Below are 19,851 nucleotides of genomic sequence, written 5' to 3'. Positions count from 1 at the left end.
CAATGACCTATTGTATAAATTAAGTTTTTATGTGGTGAAACATATTTTTTAGAATTGCTAGCCATTTTTATTTTGGTGGGTTCTCTTTGTTAAAGCACCTCCTTAGTTCTTCACAGCCCTTCCTAAGACATTTTTGGTCTCCAGGCATTCATCTGGGACCAAAACCTCAGACACCATCGGTATTGCTCTACCCCTCTCCTTTTCTACCCCCACCTCTATATAGATAACACAGGATCCACCCTTTGCAATAGGTGATAATCACAGCTCACCTCCTCCCCCCTCCTTGCACGAAAAACTTTGCACAGAACATGCCTAGAACAGTTTCCCATAGAAGTTTATGGGTCCCCTACTGACCATTATGTCTGTGGCCCATCAAGCTGCTGCAAAACACGTTTCTGTTTCTAAATGCTGTTAACTGCAGCTCATGGCTATGGGGGGAAAGATGCCCACCCGCATAGTCATGTACAGAAAATAGAATAAAATAATTTACAATCACAAAATAAAGCCAATCAGAAAATGGAATATATTTTAAAGTCTGATTTTAATTAAGAAAAATGTAGATATTGTATTTCCTTTTAATGATAAAATTATGGTAGCTTGCAGCTACCACTAGGGGGCGTTTAGGAACCTGCTAGTGTATATACTATTAATACATTGAAATGAAGACTTTCCTAGTAAATCTCGGAGTTCCCTCAAGTAGAAGTTGCAAACAGACACAATGTTATCAAGTAATTAAGGGGTCTATGCCGGAGATTTACAGCTGTATGAACAAAACTCACATCGCTATAAAGATATACGAAGAAATTGGAACAGAATTGTGAACCTATTTAGATATAAGGAGGCCAATATAAGGATTGGGGCTCAGAGGATCAACATAATAAGGTTAAATGCATGTCTTCAAATCAGACTGATGGACAACCGTTTTATCTGCCGTATTGATTTTCACGTCTTGTGTATCTCATTACAGAGAGGTCCGACAGAGATCACAAAGGGGATAGTTCACTGAAGCACTCAGTTCCCGCTATACCTCCAAAGAAACCTCGTCCACCCAAGACTAGCACTTCTAATAAGTCTGGCACGCTTCCTCCTCGGAGGCCAGAGAGGCCAGCAGGACCTGTGACACATGCACAGTAAGTCCCCAATTGGTATATCCTCATCCCAAGTACTGCAATATACGTATATGCTTCCAAAATGAGGAAGAGACATGCATAGGATACAGAATAGGAGATAACTGAATGATCGCCAGGGGTCTGACTGCTGGGACCCCCAGAGAAAATGCACACATTAAGTCCTCCACGTTTATGGAGTGGGACCGCTACATTCACTGTCTATGGAGATAGCCAAGGGATGCATTCGACTCTCTTCCTTAGTCATTTAAAAGGGAATGGATCGCTGGTCACACGTGCACCATCCTTCCATTTGCTCGGGGTCCACCATTCTCATGAACCCTTTGGGTCTGAGCAGTGGGGTCCCAGTGATCATATGTTTATCACCTGTCCTATGGGTAGATTATACATATATTTGGTTGAATAAACCCTCTAAATTGGTTTTCTCATCTCATAAAGTGATGATGTAGCCCTAGTATATGGGGATCTGTGATCCGGGACCCCCAGCAATCCTAAGAATGAATGGGCTGCAGCTCTGACTCAGTGCTGTGACCTCTTCACTGTCTTCTCCCCGCACAGCAGCGCCACCCAGCTGTGCAGAAAGCTGTATGCAGCCACATTCACCTGAATGCAGCTGTGCCGCAGTTCTCCTGCAGAGTAGGGGTATGTTCACACACTGGAGTCCAATGCAGATTTTCCCACCGCTAAAAACTGTATGCAGATTTAGTCCTGTAAATTGGGCACAATCTGAGTGTGGAATCTCTGACACCAGTCCGGGTGAAGAAGTGATGTGTCACTAGCAGAATCCCATTGGAAATTCCACATGTAGAATTTCCCTATTCACAGGGCTAAGTCTGCATGTGGATACGTACGTGGCATAGCCACGTATTTCTGCTGTGGCGTTTAGAGGCACGAAAAAACCCACATTGGATTGTGCTGTGTGAACATTCCCTAAGGCATCCTGCCCACGCATGGATATTTGCTACAGAATCCACGGTGAGCATCCACACCGCAGCCAATGCTGCCCATAGCATGCTATGGGAAATCGATGCTTCCTGCACACTTGTGAAAACCAATTGCGGTTTCCACAAGCAGAGGAAAATCGAAGCATGCTGCATTTTTCTGCAGATTCTGCGCGGACTGCTTCCATTGAAGTCAATGGAAGCTGTCCGATCCATGGCCCTTCCGCAATAACATTGTGGAAAGGTTGCGGATTCCATGTCAGTGCTAGGATATGACGCAGGAAAATCAAGAGTGCAAAAAAAAACCAAACTTGTACCGTGCATTCCCGACGGCTCGCCGTGAGGACCATCCGCATTACAGATGAAAACGAAAGTAAGCAGCTATGCGCAGACAGCACTGCTGCCAGGGCCGGATTCCGCTGCAGGATTTTGCATGCAGAATCCAGCTCTGCCGTGTGCTGGAACCCTAAGTGGCCAGGGTTCAGGGAGACACTGTATCAGTGCTGCGGTTTCTCAGGACGGTAGGGGTCCTAGAAGTTGGGCCACCACTAACTTTATAAGATTGGAAATCTCCATCTAAAACCGAGAATATTGTTGGTGACACATTTATATGTGCTTTTCTTGATATTACATATGGCGACATAAACTATAAACACATCCTTGTGAATACCAGTAAAAGATATCATTATTACATTATCGTAATCACTTACAAGTAATGAGGAGCTAATTGCACTTACAGAAGTGTTCTTGTACATACTGTAATCCAAGTGCACTGATAGCCCAGACCTGCTTAGGTGACATAGAGGTGACTCCTCTGGCAGCTCCGCAATCTGAGCATGATATACTAATAGAGGAGCTATATTTATCGTGTGCTTGCTCAGCATAGGACAGTCGTGTTATTAATTACTGTGCACATTGGAGAAGAAAAGCTTCCTCTGTCATCAAGATTGGTCCTAAATGACATATACATACACACACATATATATATAAAATATATATTTTTAAGAATTACATTACAGATTTACACAGATAACAATTCCATAATGTAATATTATTACTAAAGTATCTCAACGCAAGAGATTTGTTGCAGTAACTTCTCTGACGGTCCTATTCATGTCAATGCTGACTAAATCCATGCCTGTGCTGCCAAAACAACCCCATTCACGTGTAGAGAACTGATGCAAACAATCAGCAACATGTGAACAAAGTCTAAGTGAGATGAGAGTATTCCAACTTAGGTCCTGAATGCTGAATACAGGTTCTCACTATCCTACTAAAAGTATTTGGACCCCCTATCAGTAGAATGGATCGTGTCTTATTAGTATGTCACGTGTCCTAAACCATGCAATATAAGATGTAGACACTTGGAGGTGCTAGCCATAGTTTGTTATGGGAGCTGCACGCTATCGGATATATGAGTTATGCCGCTGCACACAAGCCATCCATCATGAAGCATAACGCAGCCGTCTATGATGGTGCAAGGAGCGCCGTCATTGGATAATTGACTAATGGAAGAACGTTCTACATAGTGACGAATCACAGTACTTTATCTTCTAATCAAATGGAGGTACCTGGGTGTGGAGAAGCCTGGGGAACGCCACCCGCCTGAGTGGGTTGTGCCAACAGTGGTATGGCAGAGGTTCCATTATGGTCTGGGGATGTTTTATGCAGTATGGTCTCCGTCTATTGGTTGTATGACAAGAACCATGAACATGGAAGTGTACCTTGACAGTCTAGACAATAATGTGCTGCTGACAATGTGACAATACTCTGGGAATGGTCTACAATACTTCCAACCAAACAACACCTTGTCACAATCCAACGCTGTTTTACATTGGTTTGGGGATATGGATGTTCCACGATTGGACTGGCTGCATAGAGTGATGACCTGAACCCTAATGAACATCTTTGGGCCAAACTGGAACGTTGGGTCAGGAAATATGAACAACGTCCATCTTCTTTAAGAGAACTTGTCAGACTTTGCAGGATGGATGGAGGGAAATACCAGCTGAAGTATTTCAGATATTATTAGAAATAATGTCACAGAGAGTATCCGATGTCATTGGGGCCAAAGGAGCCTCACAAAGTATTAACATATGGAAATAAATACTACTTTTGATTCTTACTCAGGTGTCCAATTACTTTGGGTAGGATAGTATACACTCCAAGCACTGCAGACGCAGGTGTACCGTATATACCGGCGTATAAGGCGACGGGGCGTATAAGACGACCCCCCAACTGTCACCTTATACGCCGGTATTCAGTGGAGAAAAAAAAAAAAATTTTATTACTCACCTCCCCCGGCGTCCTGTCGCGCTCCGGCAGGATGTCGCTCGCTCCTCGTCCCCGCCGCAGCATAGCTTTCTGAATGTGGGGCTTGAAATCCCCGCTTCCAGAAAGCTAATACACACGCCGGCAGCCATGACATCATTGAATGGCTGTGATTGGCTAAAGCACACGTGGCTTCAGCCAATCACACTATTCAATGACATCATTGAATGGGTGTGATTGCTAACACGTGCGCCTTCAGCCAATCACAGCCATTCAATGATGTCATTGAATAGTGTGATTGGCTGAAGCCACGTGTGCTTTAGCCAATCACAGCCATTCAATGCTGTCATGGCTGCCGGCGTGTGTATTAGCTTTCTGGAAGCGGGGATTTCAAGCCCCGCATTCAGAAAGCTATGCTGCGGCGGGGACGAGGAGCGAGCGACAGCCTGCCGGAGCGAGCGACATCCTGCCGGAGCGCGACAGAACGCCGTGGGAGGTGAGTAATAAAATTTTTTTTTTTTACACTTTTTTTTTTTTGTATTACCGGCGCATAAGACGACCCCCGACTGCAGAGCAGATTTTTCGGGGTTCAAAAGTCGTCTTATACGCCGGTATATACGGTACTTACCTCAACGTCTCACCATAGGTTGTATCTACACTGCATTGAAAAGCAAAAGGTTACTGGAAATGCAAGGCGGTATTTTACTGACATACTCTACAGGCCTAGTTAGGAGAACTTAAAACTCCTCCTGCACTTCGGTGGGTTATTATAAGAATGCTGGTACTTCTATAAGCAGATATTAAAATAATAAGATATTGGGGAACAGACATTTAGGCAATACTCCTTTATAACCTTAAAGGCATCATCAGTTAAAAAATACCTAAAAATAGTTGCAATTGTGATTTAAAAAAAAGAAGGAGTACTCGCCTCTTGTCTCCCCCAGTGATCCAGTGCTGGTGGTCTCCTGCTGATATTCATTTACATGAGGGCAGCAGTGATATTTCATACTGCTTGTTACCACTACAATCAACCAGCTATGGCACTGGTCACACACCGCACTCCTGGTATTGCAGTTTCCATCCCTGATGGGGCGATACCTGTAGTATGGGCACATGACCACTGCGGCCACTGATCAGCTTCAGCAGTAGTATGAAGCAAAAGTCAAAAGCCTCATAAAAACAAAAATTGGGAGAACCTAAGTGAGCTCTGGATCACCTGGCAGAGAATGTGCGAATATTGGTTATTTTTTCAGTATTTTCATATCTGCAGCTATTCTTTGTACCTGATAATCCCTTTAATAATGCCTCCAAACCAGAGCTTTACTATAAGAATATGCAAAGCCAGTAAACTCTGAATCCTGCATTCAGCTTGCTTCCATAATACAGATATTATATTCCCAGATTTGGAGATGTCATTGGTTGCTTTGTGACCTGCATAGACATGCTTCTAATTTGTTCTCTCTCTTGACAAGTAGGAGTGACAGTCCGAAGGCAGAGGTGGGAATCAGCACTGTATCCAGCACTCCCGACAGAGACTCCTCCGATAAGAGCAATGACATTGGTAAGTCCTGGAAGTATTACTGCCAGGTTATAAATATCTTCAGAGTCCCTGCGCCGGCATACACACTGACAGATTCATGCAGCTCCTAAATATCAGCCTACTCCATTTACTTACCCCCAGCAGTGCACTGAATGTCTTGTACTCAGCACTGCACCGAACTTGGAAATACTACTAACCAAGCACCGGCAACACATTCCTCCATGAACTCTACACTACAGACTCCTGCAGGAGTACCGCCATCTACAGTGGGATGAACCTCCGACACGTGGAGGGGGGTCCTGATATATCAAGAGGGATTGTGCCTCTTTATACACACAAAATTGTAATAAAATCTGTTGGAGTCTGATCGCTTCTGTGAAATTGCAATCTACACACATCAGGAATAGGATCGCAAGTGTTTCCTATAGACTTCAATAGGAAAAAATCGCATTGCACTCGTATACACATTGCATGGTATGTGAGCGCCCTGTGATTTTTTTTTCCCAAGGTCCCATAGGAAAAAATGGGTGATTCCTTCTACGGGAACGCTCAAAAATAGAACATGCTCCGACTTTTTATCTCCGCAGCATCGCTACAAGGAAATAAAAAAAAAGGCTCTTGTGAGTAAATCCATTCAGACGATAGATTTCATGTTTGTGCGAGTTTTGTCCGCATTGCATCGCACACAACTAGCACGAGTTTCTTGTTTATGTGAATAAGCCCTTAAGGTGCAAATCTGACTTTATTTCTTTCTTCTGTACACGTGATTATCTACTCACTGAAATCCCATAGAATGAAATATGCATTTCATTACAAGGAGTCGTGTATCATGACAAGTCGATGGAAACATTGCTGCTTACATTTCAGAAAATGAGATGTCAGATATCTATAACCTGGATTCCTACAGTGCTGGCCATTGTAAGGCCATTCCACAGGGTGGAAATTGATGCGCATTTGACCTGAAATCTGCACAAATTCTGCATCAAATCCACGTTCCGTCATGTTTATCTGCATTGAATAGGGCTAATCTGCATGTGAAACCGTGGCTTCTGTAAATGCAAATCCAAAGCTCAGCCTTAGATTCCTGCTGTGGATTATGTGGTGGATCCTTATTGGATTTTTACAACATGAAAAATGCATCTGAACACGGCCTAAACCTGTTTCTCCTATTTGAATGATGCATAAAGTACACGGATGGCATAGATATGCCCGGAAAATCTTTACCATATACACTGACATGCCTGTGGGCTTTATTCGACAAGTATATGCTATCAGTGTATTCATCTGGCCGAAATATGTTGGGATTCCGCAGTCCAAACTGTATTGAAAAGCATAGTAGACTGCACTTACATACATTCAGGCCTTAGTCGGACGGGCGTTTTTTCGCGCGATTTGCGAATGCGTCCGGCGATTCTTTTAAAACCATTGCTTTGCAATGGAATCGGACACATGGGCGCTTTTTATGCGCTCGTCCGATAAATTATAGAACAGAAATCGCAGATCACACCTATCTGCGATTCCTGTTCTCTTCTCTATATGCGCTCAATGGGGCCGGCGGCAGCAGCGCCGACCCCATTGAGAACATATAGAAGACAGATCATTCTTCTCTGCCACAGCTGTAACAGCTGTGGCAGAGAAGAACGATGTTTGCCCATTGAATTCAATGGAGCCGGCAATACAGCCGGCTCCATTGAAAGCAATGGGCTGCCGGTGATCGCGGGATGAATTGTTCGGAAGGGCTTAAATATATAAGCCCTTCCCTGCAATTCATCCAGAAATGTGTAAAAAAAAAATATATACAGTATATATACTCACCTTGTCCCAGCAGACGGAGTTCAGCACGGCCGGCCTGCAGTGGGTGTGAGTGGGTGTGAGTGAGAGCTGCCCCTGATTGGCTCAGCGCAGAGCCAATCAGAGGCAGCTCTCACTCACACCCATTCATGAATCCACAATAAAAGTGGAACATGTAGTGAAAAAATGCTACCAAAAAGTGCAAGTGCAACATGATAAATTGAAATGACAAAAATAGTCAGTTTGCATCACTTGTTAATATACAATCCCTGTGGATACAATACGATTGTGTGAAAATAAATGTATTAACCAAAAATTGACGTCATAAAGTGCAAACTTTCATAAAGGTCCATTGTAACTACCGCGTTTCCCTGAAAATAAGACATACCCTGAAAATAAGACATAGCATAATTTTCCAGGATTTTTGCGGATGCAAAAAGATTTTTAAGGATTTTTGAAAATGCTTGAACTATAAGCCCTACTCCAAAATTAAGTGCTGCTCACAGTTAATTAAAAAAAAGTCAATTTAAATAGTGTCCAGGCAGCTATATATGTAAAAAAGTTAAATCTTTTTGAGCAAAAATTAATATGACACTGTGTTATTTTCGTGGGAAACACGGTAATTGTTAAAACATTCAATAATCTCAAATGAGTTGAAGAATTCGGAGTCCTTCAATGAAGATCTTGTTTGACTACTCAACCTGTAAAGGACCATTTGCTATATTGATGTCTCAATCACCTTTCCTCTACACATAGACTGCGGTCCTTTGTACAGTGCTTGGGATGGATGGTCCTATTTCTACATGTAAATGAGGTTACCTCTATGGCGTCTTATTTTCAGCTGAACAAGCCTTATTTTTGTAGCTTCTCATTATAAGAGAATCCGTCCATCTCATTTAATAATCTAGCAGTCGTGCTTTGAACCCCTTCCAGCTCTTCAGTTCTCCTGTATCCTTTTTATACTGTGGAGTCCAAAACTGAATCCCATATTCAAGATGTGGTCTCACAAGGGATTTATAGAGGGGTAGTATTACATTGGGATCAAGAGCCTTTGTCATTCTTTTTATACACTCTAAAATCGTATTTGCTTTTGCAGCTGCTGCTTGACATTGAGTACTGTTGGTTAGCTTACTGGTAACCAGAATATCCAAGTCCTCCCCTTGTTATCTCCAGGTTTATTTTATGTAATGTACTGTATATTCAGTAATACGATTACTGCGGCCCGAGTACATTTATTTACAATTATCAACATTAAAGTTAGGCCGGCTGCACACGAGCGTGACGGGCTCCGCCACGGAATATTCCGCGGCGAAGCCCGTCACGGCGCCCCCCAGAGACCCCATACTCACCAGCGGATCCCGCGTCTTCGCTCTCGCATGACGCTTCCCCGCCCACTGCCGCCACGTCACATGACACGCCCACCGCGTCACACGACGCGGCGGCGGTAGGCGGGAAAGCGTTTTCACGCTATCTTCCGCTGTGTTATAGTGGGAGATAGCGTGAACGGACGGCTTACATTGACTGCAATGGAAGCCGTCAGCGCGTACACCCGCGGCAAATAGAGCATGCAGCGGGTGAGGACAGGAGATTTCACTGTGCGGAATTCCGCGGTGGAATTCCGCACTGTGTGCCCTGAGCTATTAGGTTTAATAGAATTACGCGGCGGAAATCCGTTCGTGGGAAGGAGGCCTTAATCTTCTGTGTTCTCCCCTGCCGCTCCCCGCCCCCCGCCGGCACCCGAATCTTTTTTCACAAGCGGGCAGGTACTCACTAAGGATGATACTTGCTCGAGTATTTGCCCTTAGCGAGTATGCTCGCTCATCTCTATTAGTAAAGCATCTGATAGGAATCTCATTAATACCTATTAGTTTCAGTACTGCTAAACGCTAGATGATGCTTCTGTGTAATCGCGTTTTTACATAAATCTGCCATTTTTTATGATTGCACAGCATATGCTTGACTATCATTCGAAGAGCTAATGGTAAATTGGTGCAGTATGAGAACCTATTTAAACACATCGTTGTGCTAATAAATGCCATAAATAAAGGGGTAAAATGATGAGAAATGAAATACTCCCCTATCCCGTCAGCTCCCAATGCAGCTCTGTAGTCTAGTTGCCTGCCACACCGATCCTGAAAGAAGCGGCGGGCGGCCACATGCCATTTGTAGGGCACATGACTGCTCAGCCACTTATAGGCTTCAATAGGGATTCTTCTGTAGCCACTGAAGTCTGTGAGTGGCTGAGCAGTCATATGCACAAGGAACGGCACGTGCCACCTGTAACTTCTCCTGGGTTCCATGCGGCAGGCACCGGCGCTGCAGCCCTGGATTGGAGAGTCACCGAGATAGGTGAGTATTGCATTTGTCTTGATTTTACCCCTTTTATAATTTTTTTTAATATCCTGGAAAACCCCTTTATTATTCTGCACACAGACATTTACTCAGCTATTTTCCTTTTTTTGACCTTGTATAGATGAGATTTATGGAATTGTATGTCATATAAAATATTTACAGAAGCACCATATTTAACCCCTTAACGACCGCCCATACGTCCATTAAGGGGCTTTAATCTGCAGCGCCGTCAAAAAATCAGCACTGCATTAAAAAGCACAGCAGGGGCGCTCAGCTGTAGGATGACAGCTGGACACTTGCTGTAATAGCGGGAACTGAAGAGACCCTTCAATTCCCATTATTTAACTCTTTACACGCCGTGGTCAGTACAACCCCATTGGACCCCCATGATCACACAGAGCCTTGACTACAGCCTCCTGGTATGTCAGATATGGTGCCCTGTGAGGCTTTTTCTATGGCTGACTTCATAGGCTTTCTATTTTAATGTATAGTAGTGTATTAGAAGAATGAAAAAAGATGTGGATATTCAAGTCCCCTAGTGAGAGAAAAATAAAAAGTTAAAGTATAAAAAATTAATACGTAAAAATGACAAAAATCCCACCTTTCCCCTTTTAGGTCTACTGCAGACAGTCTGGTCGGATCCTGCTGCGAGAATTCTGTGAGCCATGCCCCTGCAGTCATCGCTGCAGCTCACCAGCTCCGCCGTCTCCTCTGCTCTGCGCCGGCACATGCGCAGAGCCGGCGCATCAGCCGTGACGTTTCTGTGCAGGCCTCTGCAAGGCTCGCACAGAAATAGGACATGCTGCAATATGTTTACCGCGCAAGTTTTCACGCGGTCAAATCGCGGCTGTCTGCATAGGATTGCATTATGTAATGCAATCCTATGGCAGTGTGCGCAGGCGGAAATTTTGTGGCAAATCCTGCCGCGGAATTTCCGACCATGTGCAGGAGGCCTAATGTAAAAAAAAAATCACACATCGTATCACTGCATTTGTAATGACCCAGAGAAAAAAAAGTTAGCACGTTACCTACCCAAAAATACAGCTTGTCCCGCAAAAAACAAGCCCTCATACAGCTATGTCGACGGAAAAAATTAAAAAGTTATGCTTCCTGGAATGCGACGATTAAGAAAGCTGAAAAATCAGTTGGTCTTTAAGGCGCAAACTGCCTTCGTCACTAAGGGGTTAAGGAATGTTCTTATATTTAGTTTTTCAGATTGCATCATTTTTTGAACAAATGCCAGATTATAACTGTAAGTGGAAAATGTTCTCATCTTAAATTATTTTGTTAACTCAAAGAAATATCAATTTCCCATCTGATCTTTGTATTTGTGGATACAGCAGTTACAATACTGTCTGGTAATTTATCATCACTGGTTAATACATTCTACTAAAATATAACTACTGCGGGATACAGAATAATTATGGTGCATTGGCATGGAAGGTCCAAGTAAAACAGTGGCACTTGGGCTCTTCATGCCAAGAGAAGGTTGGATATTGCTGGTCAATCATGGTGCCCTGCCGAGTCATCAGGCGATCATGTTCATCATGGTCGCTCTGACATCACAACTAAACCGTTGTCTACTAGAAGCCGTCTTCTGCTATCTGTACTACTGTGTTGTCACCTTTCCTAAGGCTGGCTCTACATAGAACAACTACTAGCCAAATAGTCGCTTGATAGAACAACTGTAAGAAACAGTTCTTCCATGTAAAGACAACCACCAACAAGGTGCTGAGTGTAAATTCATTTACTAGTTGTTTCATTTCAGCTCACCTTAAAATAGTCACTGATTGATTATCGTCCTTTGCAAACAGGCAGTCGTTTGCAGGCAGGTTTGCACGTCAGCGGCTATGTAAGAGGAGCCGCTGTGACAGGTGGCCCACAGCTGCTTCAGGTAGGGGGAGAGGACAGGCACTACAGAGCGGAGGCTCCACCCCCTGCAGTGATGCAGGTACAGCCTGACGAGTGCGCCAGTGTCCCTGAGGGGACAGGCCCATCATTGGGAATAGTACGGGGCTAAGTCCCTGCGTGATGTAGCTGTTGGCCATCTTGAACTATATGTTAAGGAACGTTGCGGCACCATAGCTTGGAGGGGTCATGACGCAGCAGGAAGATAGCCTGGAGCCAGAGATCAGAGCTTTAGAGTGGTGGGAGGAACCATTCTGGGGAGAGCTGCGAGGGGACGGCTGTAGAGGCTACAACCTGCACAAGCCGTGAGCGCAACCATACCTTTGTAGGGGCTGAAGATGACTTTGCATCATGTGGAAGGAGAGGGAGATTCCTTTCCCACATAGAACTCGGTCCCCGAAGAAGCAGATGGTCCCAAAGGGAGGATCAAGCTGCTAGACTGGTCTCCAACATGTAGTGTGCACACACTAGAGAGACAGTGAGTGACATGGACTGAAGGAGTACCTCCCCGAAGGGATTGTAGTTATATGGGGATTGTGACTTGATGTTTATGGTTGCGATCCAACTGAGTTTGTTAGCAATGCTGTATGTAAGATATTTTGTGACCGGGTGATAAGGCCCTTCTTAGAGGCGTTATGTGCCAACAATTATATATGTTAGATGGGAGTGATGTTCTGCATTCCATGACTACACTTCAACTACAGTGCTTTAGGCTGCGATGGTTGGACCGCGGACCTTCAAGAGTATAGTAAGCTACATACAGAGTACGACGATGATGATGGTTAGTTATGAGTGAAGTCGAAGTTCCTTGTCATTCCAGTGTAGATATATCTTGTCAGTTTGTATCCTTACTAAAAGCGAGACCTCTGAGTAACTTGTCTCCTGAATGTTTAGTAAAATCTGTTTGGTTCAGAAAAGAAGATATGTCCGTCTCCGTCAGCTGCTGCGCCATCACATGCCCGTAACTCCGGCACCTAACCGCCATCTGTTTCACCCACAAAAGTGAAAACAAACGTTCTGCGTAAAAGCACACAGTTGTTTGTACACTTATCAACTATTCCAATGATACTCATCCCATGTACAGCCACCATTGCTCCATTACTTCGTCATTTGGTCGCTCTCTGCTTCACAACTTTTTCGTATCTGTTCCACATATTTTCCTCCCATTTATACGACTGCAATAAAGAAGTTTATCAGACAATGATTGTGATTACGAAAACGTTTCCTCCGCCTCTCTGGGCCATTAAGTGATGCTCGGCACTTTTAGATTATATTAGGGAATGACTAATACTTCAGTTCCTATTGTAGCGGTGCTTTACTTTTCGGCGGTGAAGCATAGTGATATTGTAGCAATGTGCTGCTGAACGTTACGGCTGCACTGTATGTCATGTATAATGGAGAGATTGGAAATGTGCTGTGTAATCCCGCCAATCCCTGGTTGTAGAAGGTCTCGGTGAGAGGCACTATGATAGTAAGGCGGCAAGGTCTTTGCTGAACAAATTCTGGGAGATTTAGCATGTGTCACTTCTCCAATGTCATCTGCTCAAGTCACTCAGTTGAGTAACAGCTACTTTGTTACTGTGGAGCAACGAGCAGCGAGCCCAAATCAATCCTCCTTATCTTCCAGGTAAGATTCTGTTGCCTTGCAAAGACAGGTTCCACTTTCAAATATTTCCGTGATTGTTTTTTAGTTGCCTGCCTGGCTAAACTGAATAAAAGCGGACTGTTACTGTTACTATTTGTGTTCTGACTTTAGCAAAAGTTCGTAATCTCCTGAGAACAGCAGTGAATTAACGATATGTGGTTGATTAAGAATCTGTTTCTATAGTGGGTATAAAGCAAGTAAATTGTGTATGTGTGAAAATAGATCTGTCCCTGCAGATTAGTGATGAGAAGATTCCTCATGATGGAGGGGTGAAGCTGAAGGGGTTAGTAGTACTCTGTAGAAATGCTGGAGACATACAGTACGTGAACCCTTTGGAATCTCCTGGATTTCTGCATAGATTTAGTAATTAATGTGGTCTGATTGTTAGAAATCATAAGAATACACAATCTACATTAAGTAATCATCAGGCAGAAAATGTAAGTGAACACTAGAATGTAATAACCTGTAGACCCCCTTTAGCAGCAATGACCTCCACCAAACGTTTACTGTTGCTGGAAATAAGATTTGGACAGTGTTCAGGGGGAATTTGGGGTAATTCCTCCCTGCAAATGTGATTCAGTTTATCAGTATTTCTGGTATGCTTTGCATGCATAGTCCTCTTCGGCTCATGCCACGGTGTTACAAGAAGTACTGTTCGCAGCCTTCATCTGACCTGCCTTATGACAGTTAGTCGCAGACAAACTTTCTCGATTGTTCTAGCTGCACCCTTCAGCGCCAACTGCTCAAATGGCAATTTTAAAGGGAGAGAGTCACTAATGCTAGACTGACAACACCCAAATGGTAAATTGTGGGAGCATAGAGAGAGACAATTGCTTGACCAACAACTGTTGAAATGGAAAAAATTTGGGGGGGGGGACAATTGCTTGACTGACAACCATGGAAGTGGCAATTTTTCAAGGGGAGATAGACAATCGCCTGAACAACAACCACTGAAATAGCTATTTTCTTTTGAAAAGGAATAACTATTTGACTGCCAACCACTGAAATGGCAGTTTTTTGAACGAGGAAGATAGTTACTTAAATAGTTTTTCAGGGGAGGGAGACAATCACTTGACTGACAATCACTGAAAAGGTAATTTTTCAGGGGAGAGAGACAGTTGCTGGACTGACAAATGCTGAAATGGCAATATTTCGGGGAGAAAAGAGGAGAGACAAATGCTTGACTGGTAATAGCTGACTGGGAGGTTTTATAGAGGGGACAATTTCTTAACTTGTAACTGCTGATATGGCTTTTATTGGGGGGGGAGAGCAATCGCTGAAATGGCAGTTTTTCGAAGGAGGTACACAGCCGCTCAAATCCCAATTTTTGGGGGGAGTTAGACTGTCACTTGACTGACAACCACTAACTAACAAGGTAATTTTTCAGGGTAGAGAGACAATTGTTGGACCAGCAACTGCTGAAATGACAATTTTTGGGGGAGAAGAGAGGAGAGACAAATGCTTGACTAGCAACAGCTAAAATGGCAATTTTATGGAGCGGACAACTTCGTAACTTACAACCGCTGAAATGGCTTTTTTGGGGGGGAGAAAGACAAGCGCTTGAACAACAACCTCTGAAATGGCAACCTGTAATAGTGGGCACATTGAAAGTTTGTACAGTCTACCTTTTCTTCATTGCTTTCTCATGTCTTTCAAGATTGCCCGTTGTGCCATTGGAGTGATACCTGCTTCTAGGGAGAGAGGATTAATGTACATTGAGGTCTTTAGTAGAGATCAGCGAGCATACTCGCTAAGGACAATTACTCGATCGAGCATTGTCCTTAGCAAGTATCTCCCCGCTCGGCAGAGAAGATTCGGCTGCCGGCACGGGTGACAGGTGAATTGCGGCAGTCAGCAGGGGGGAGAGAGGGAGAGAGAGATCTCCACGCTCTCCCCCGCAGCTCGCCGCCGGCAGTCGAATCTTTGCTCCCGAGCGGGCAGGTACTCGCTAAGGGCAATGCTCGATCGAGCAATTGCCCTTAGCGAGTATACTCGCTTATCTCTAGTCTGTAGTAATGCTAGAGCCTTTTTCAGCTTCATATGTTTTTACAATACAACTTCTGTAAGTTGTTTGCATTGGGGCATGGCTCACACTAACCAGTCTTTCTTGAGAAGGATAGCTTTGTCAGTAACCAGGCTTTGTATGTTGTTATTTAAAGGGGTTGTCCGATTGCAAAATAGGTTTTTTGAATTTGATCCAAATCACTTAAAAAGATAAGACCAGGAGTAATTACCTATCCCCAGCCCGACAATCCAGTACTGCAGCGCCGCGGTCCTCTCAGTCTTTGTTGTGGAATGGACAGCATGTGACCGCTGGAGACAATCAGAGGTTGCAATGGTCAGGATCCATTCTGCTGGTATTAAGGCTCACAGCATCTGAGCGGCTATGCCAGGAGAACAGCACCTTACCACTGTGGCTTCTGATTGGCTGCAGCTTACATGGTGTCCATTCCGCAAAAACAAACGGGAGGATCGCAGGATGGCAGCGCTGAATTGCAGGGGTTGAGGACAGGTAAGTACCGCTAATTGTATTGTTTAATAACTGATTTGAACTGAATGTAAAAAAAAATGTATTTTACAACAAGAGAGTTAGATTGTGTATGGATAGAAATGTATCTTGGATAAGAATCAGACCATATTTTCTTAATAATCAATGCAGGTAATTGCAAAGGGTTCACTAATTTTTTCTTGCAATAGTATTTTATTAAATATTCAGTTTTTGTATTGAACTATCACATGCACAATATAATAGATAGGGAAGATTCTATGTAGATTCTAAACAGAAGGATGATATATCTGGATTAGATTGTCCTCAGACCCTTTAGTTGTGCTATTACAAATACCATATGTAGAATGTAAATGACTTGTAAGACGTGCAACAAAATGTACCCAAAGTAATGACTCCATGGTTACTCCACGTCTTTTCTTTTTTCTATTACATTCCTGCCAGTTTGTTTTTTTGTACTTTTTTGCCTTGTCTATTAGATTTGAGAGATAAAAACTAATTTAACTTTAGCTCCTAAAAAACCAACACTTAGCCAGCACTTTGTACAAGTAGATTAGGTGGTCACATATGCAATGGCTGCATGACAACACAGTACATGCACAGCCATGTGACTACAGCTACTGTTGGGTATAGTGCAGTACCCTGGGAGTGCAGTAGATAATAGAAAACCACATGCCAGCAGATTCAGACTGATTTCTATAGAAGAATTTAGAGTCCAGAGATCCACAGGTTCTCACAGTCCCAAAACCAGAAACCGTATTAACTGAAGGAATAAAGAGGTACGCCAGCATTAAATGACTGCACAACGTATTACCGACCTGTGTGTGCAGAACACCTTAATACAACTGACCATGGTGGTGTGTCACTGTGGTGGGGATGTTTACCTTCTGCTCCTAGCGTGCTCTGGCACACACATTTTATATGCCTTAGCTTGAATTTATTGATTATGGTTCACTTAGTCACTTAAAAGAGTTGGCCACCAGCGTATACGATGAGTTCTTCCTGGATGCAGGTCTGAATAACCAGGAAATTGCCACGGGCACAAATTGTCTGAAAGGGTGGGGGGGTGGAGCTAATGTATAGAGTCACACCACATACCCCTCCAGCATTTGGAATGCCGCCACTGTAGACAGAGACGACTGGAATTGACAAGGGGCATGGCTTGAAAAAGTCAATTGTTATCTATAATCGTCCATATCTGGCTGGGGCAAGACTAAGGCCGGCTGCACACGGCCGTGACGGGCTACGCCGCGGAATTCTGCGGCGGAGCCCGTCACGGCGCCCCCCAGGAGACCCCAAACTTACCTGCGGATCCGGCGTCCTCACTCTCGCATGACGCTTCCCCGCCCACCGCCGCCGCGTCACGTGACATGCCCGGCCGTGTCATATGACACGCCGGCGGTAGGTGGGGAAGCGTTTTCACGCTATCATCCACTGTGCTACAGCAGAAGATAGCGTGAACGGATGTCTTCCATTGACTGCAATGGAAGCCGTCCACACGTACACCCGCGGCAAATAGAGCATGCCGCGGGTGAGGACGGGTGAATTCACGGTGCGGAATTCCGCGGTGGAATTCCGCACCGTGAGCACTGAGCTATTAGGTTCAATAGAACCTAATAGCCGTGGGCAACGCAGCGGATTTCCGCCGTGAATTACGCGGCGGAAATCCGTTCGTGGGAAGGAGCCCTAAATGTTGTGTTATTTAACCCCCTAAGGACAATAGCCTATTTTGGGCATAAGAACGCACTGATTTTTGAGGGATTTCTATCCCCACTTTTCAAAAGCTATAACCTGATTTTTCCGTCCACATGGCCATATGATGGCTAGTTTTTTGCGTGGCGAACTGTGGTTTTTATTGCTATTTTTGGGTACATTGACTATATTGTAAAACTTTTAATTAATTTTTTTTTTGGGTAGCAAGAAGAGAAAACAAATCAATTCCGCTATTGTTTTTGGGTTGTTTTTTTTACAGTGTTAATCATGCAGCATAAATGACACAATACATTTTTTCTGCAGGTCGGTACGATTACAAGGTTACCAAAATAATAATTTTTTAAAAGTTTTTCCACTTTTCCGCACTAGAAACCCTGTATTTGGAATTTGTTTTTTTCTAAATCGCTGCATTCAAAGGCCTATAATTTTTTAATTTTTCTATGGAGCTCTGTGAGGGGTTGTTTTTTGCATGACGAGCTGTAGTTTTTATGGGTACCATTTTGGGTTACATACGGCATTTTTGATCACTTTTATTGCGTATTTTGGGAGGCAAAATGAAAAAGTAAGAATTTTATATGTTTTTTTTAATGCTTTTTTGCTGTGCAGGATAAAACGTCTTTTCAATTTGTTGTATGGGTCATTACAGATACGACGATACTAATTATGTGGGATTTTATTTTTATTTATTTTTTTTCTAATACGGGGGGGAATTAGGGTTTTTTTCAACTTTTTTTTTTTTATCATTATTTTTAACTTTTTTAACTTTTTTTTTTCTATTCCTGTAGGGGACATGTACCATAGCTTCTATGATCACCATGATAAAGCATTGCAGGATTTCTGTCCTGCAATGCCTTATCGTTTGTAAATGTAATCATAGGCAGTGGCAAAGCAGGACGCCTGTAGCTGGTGTCATGCTGCCATGGCAACCCGTCGACCCTCCGCGATTACATCACGAAGGGCCGATGACATTACAGAGAGAGCACGCTCCCTCTGTGAGACCTTTACATGCCGCAAGCTTCATAGATCGCAGCATGTAAGGAGTCAACAGGGGGGGGTGCTGTCTCGAACACCCCTGCTGTGGCAGCAGTAGGCCGGCTATCGGTAACAGCCGACTCCCGCTGCCAGATGGTGCGGGATCTCTTCTGATCTCGCACTATCCCCAGGGCGTAAGTGTACGTCCTGTTGCATTAAGTACACCGCAGGACATATAGTTACGTCCTGTGGTGTTAAAGGTTAAAAGGGTTGTCTTACTACGAAACTCCCTTTTTAGGTCTTCCTCTCTTTGGGATCCCCTTTTGTTAGTCGATGCAGGAAGCATCTCCAAAAGAGCAGGAGTTGCACTGGTGGATCTCGGTCGTCTAAAGCAGAAAACAAAATAAAATCCCCACGCTCTTGGTGGATGGATAATGAGAAATAAAAAGTTTTGTCCACTTACTTCATACAGAAGTCCGCTAGGGGAATGGGACTCCTCTGAAAATCCAGGGGAGCTCATAATAAATCCAGGTAGATATTCTGAAGCTATATATTTTTCTTTATTATTAGACCCTGTATAGACCTTAGATTGAGCTTGACAAAAGCAGGCTTTTAAGGATCTCCGAAACGCGTTGCTCTCTACGTACACAAACTCCCAATGTGGCTGTTTGTTGTCTAGTTTGTTTTTCTTTTTTGTTTTTGTTATTTTTGTCTAATTGGAATAAAGAAAACTTGGACCTTCAGAATATCTACCTGGATTTATTATGAGCTACTCTGGATTTCAAGAAGCGTCCCATTTCCCTAGTGGACTCCTCTGCGAAGTAAGTGGGCCAATCTTTTTATTTCTCATTATCCATCCACCAAGTGGTTATATATTTATGGAAATGTTCAAAACGTGCCGCTAAATACGCAGAGCAGTTGAAATGCGCACAGCTTAATGCCGAGTCGTTTTGTTGGCCCCAGCGTCATTATTCACCATTTTACTCCTTTCTGAAGCCCTGTCTCTTTTGCCATGTCATGTAGTATTCATGTGGCAGGCGAGCCGCACCGACAGCTGATGCAGCTCTGTAAATGAATATTGATGC

General features: G+C 43.7%; 1 protein-coding gene across 2 annotated transcripts in view; it reads left to right on the top strand.

The window, feature by feature from the left end:
* Positions 1 to 19,851, top strand: part of SH3KBP1 (SH3 domain containing kinase binding protein 1) — a 325,546-nt gene that overhangs the window by 282,087 nt on the left and 23,608 nt on the right. Inside the window, exons 12-13 of one of the 2 annotated variants that reach the window (XM_066599837.1) lie at positions 968 to 1,130; positions 5,812 to 5,900. In XM_066599837.1, the coding sequence (XP_066455934.1) occupies positions 968 to 1,130; positions 5,812 to 5,900 (252 nt within the window). The remainder of the gene's footprint in view (positions 1 to 967; positions 1,131 to 5,811; positions 5,901 to 19,851) is intronic. The other variant, XM_066599838.1, reaches the window with a different exon arrangement.

This window comes from Eleutherodactylus coqui, chromosome 4 (genome assembly GCF_035609145.1).
Source record: "Eleutherodactylus coqui strain aEleCoq1 chromosome 4, aEleCoq1.hap1, whole genome shotgun sequence".
In the NCBI taxonomy this organism is placed as follows: domain Eukaryota; kingdom Metazoa; phylum Chordata; class Amphibia; order Anura; family Eleutherodactylidae; genus Eleutherodactylus; species Eleutherodactylus coqui.
This window is presented reverse-complemented; position numbering and strand designations above follow the sequence as displayed.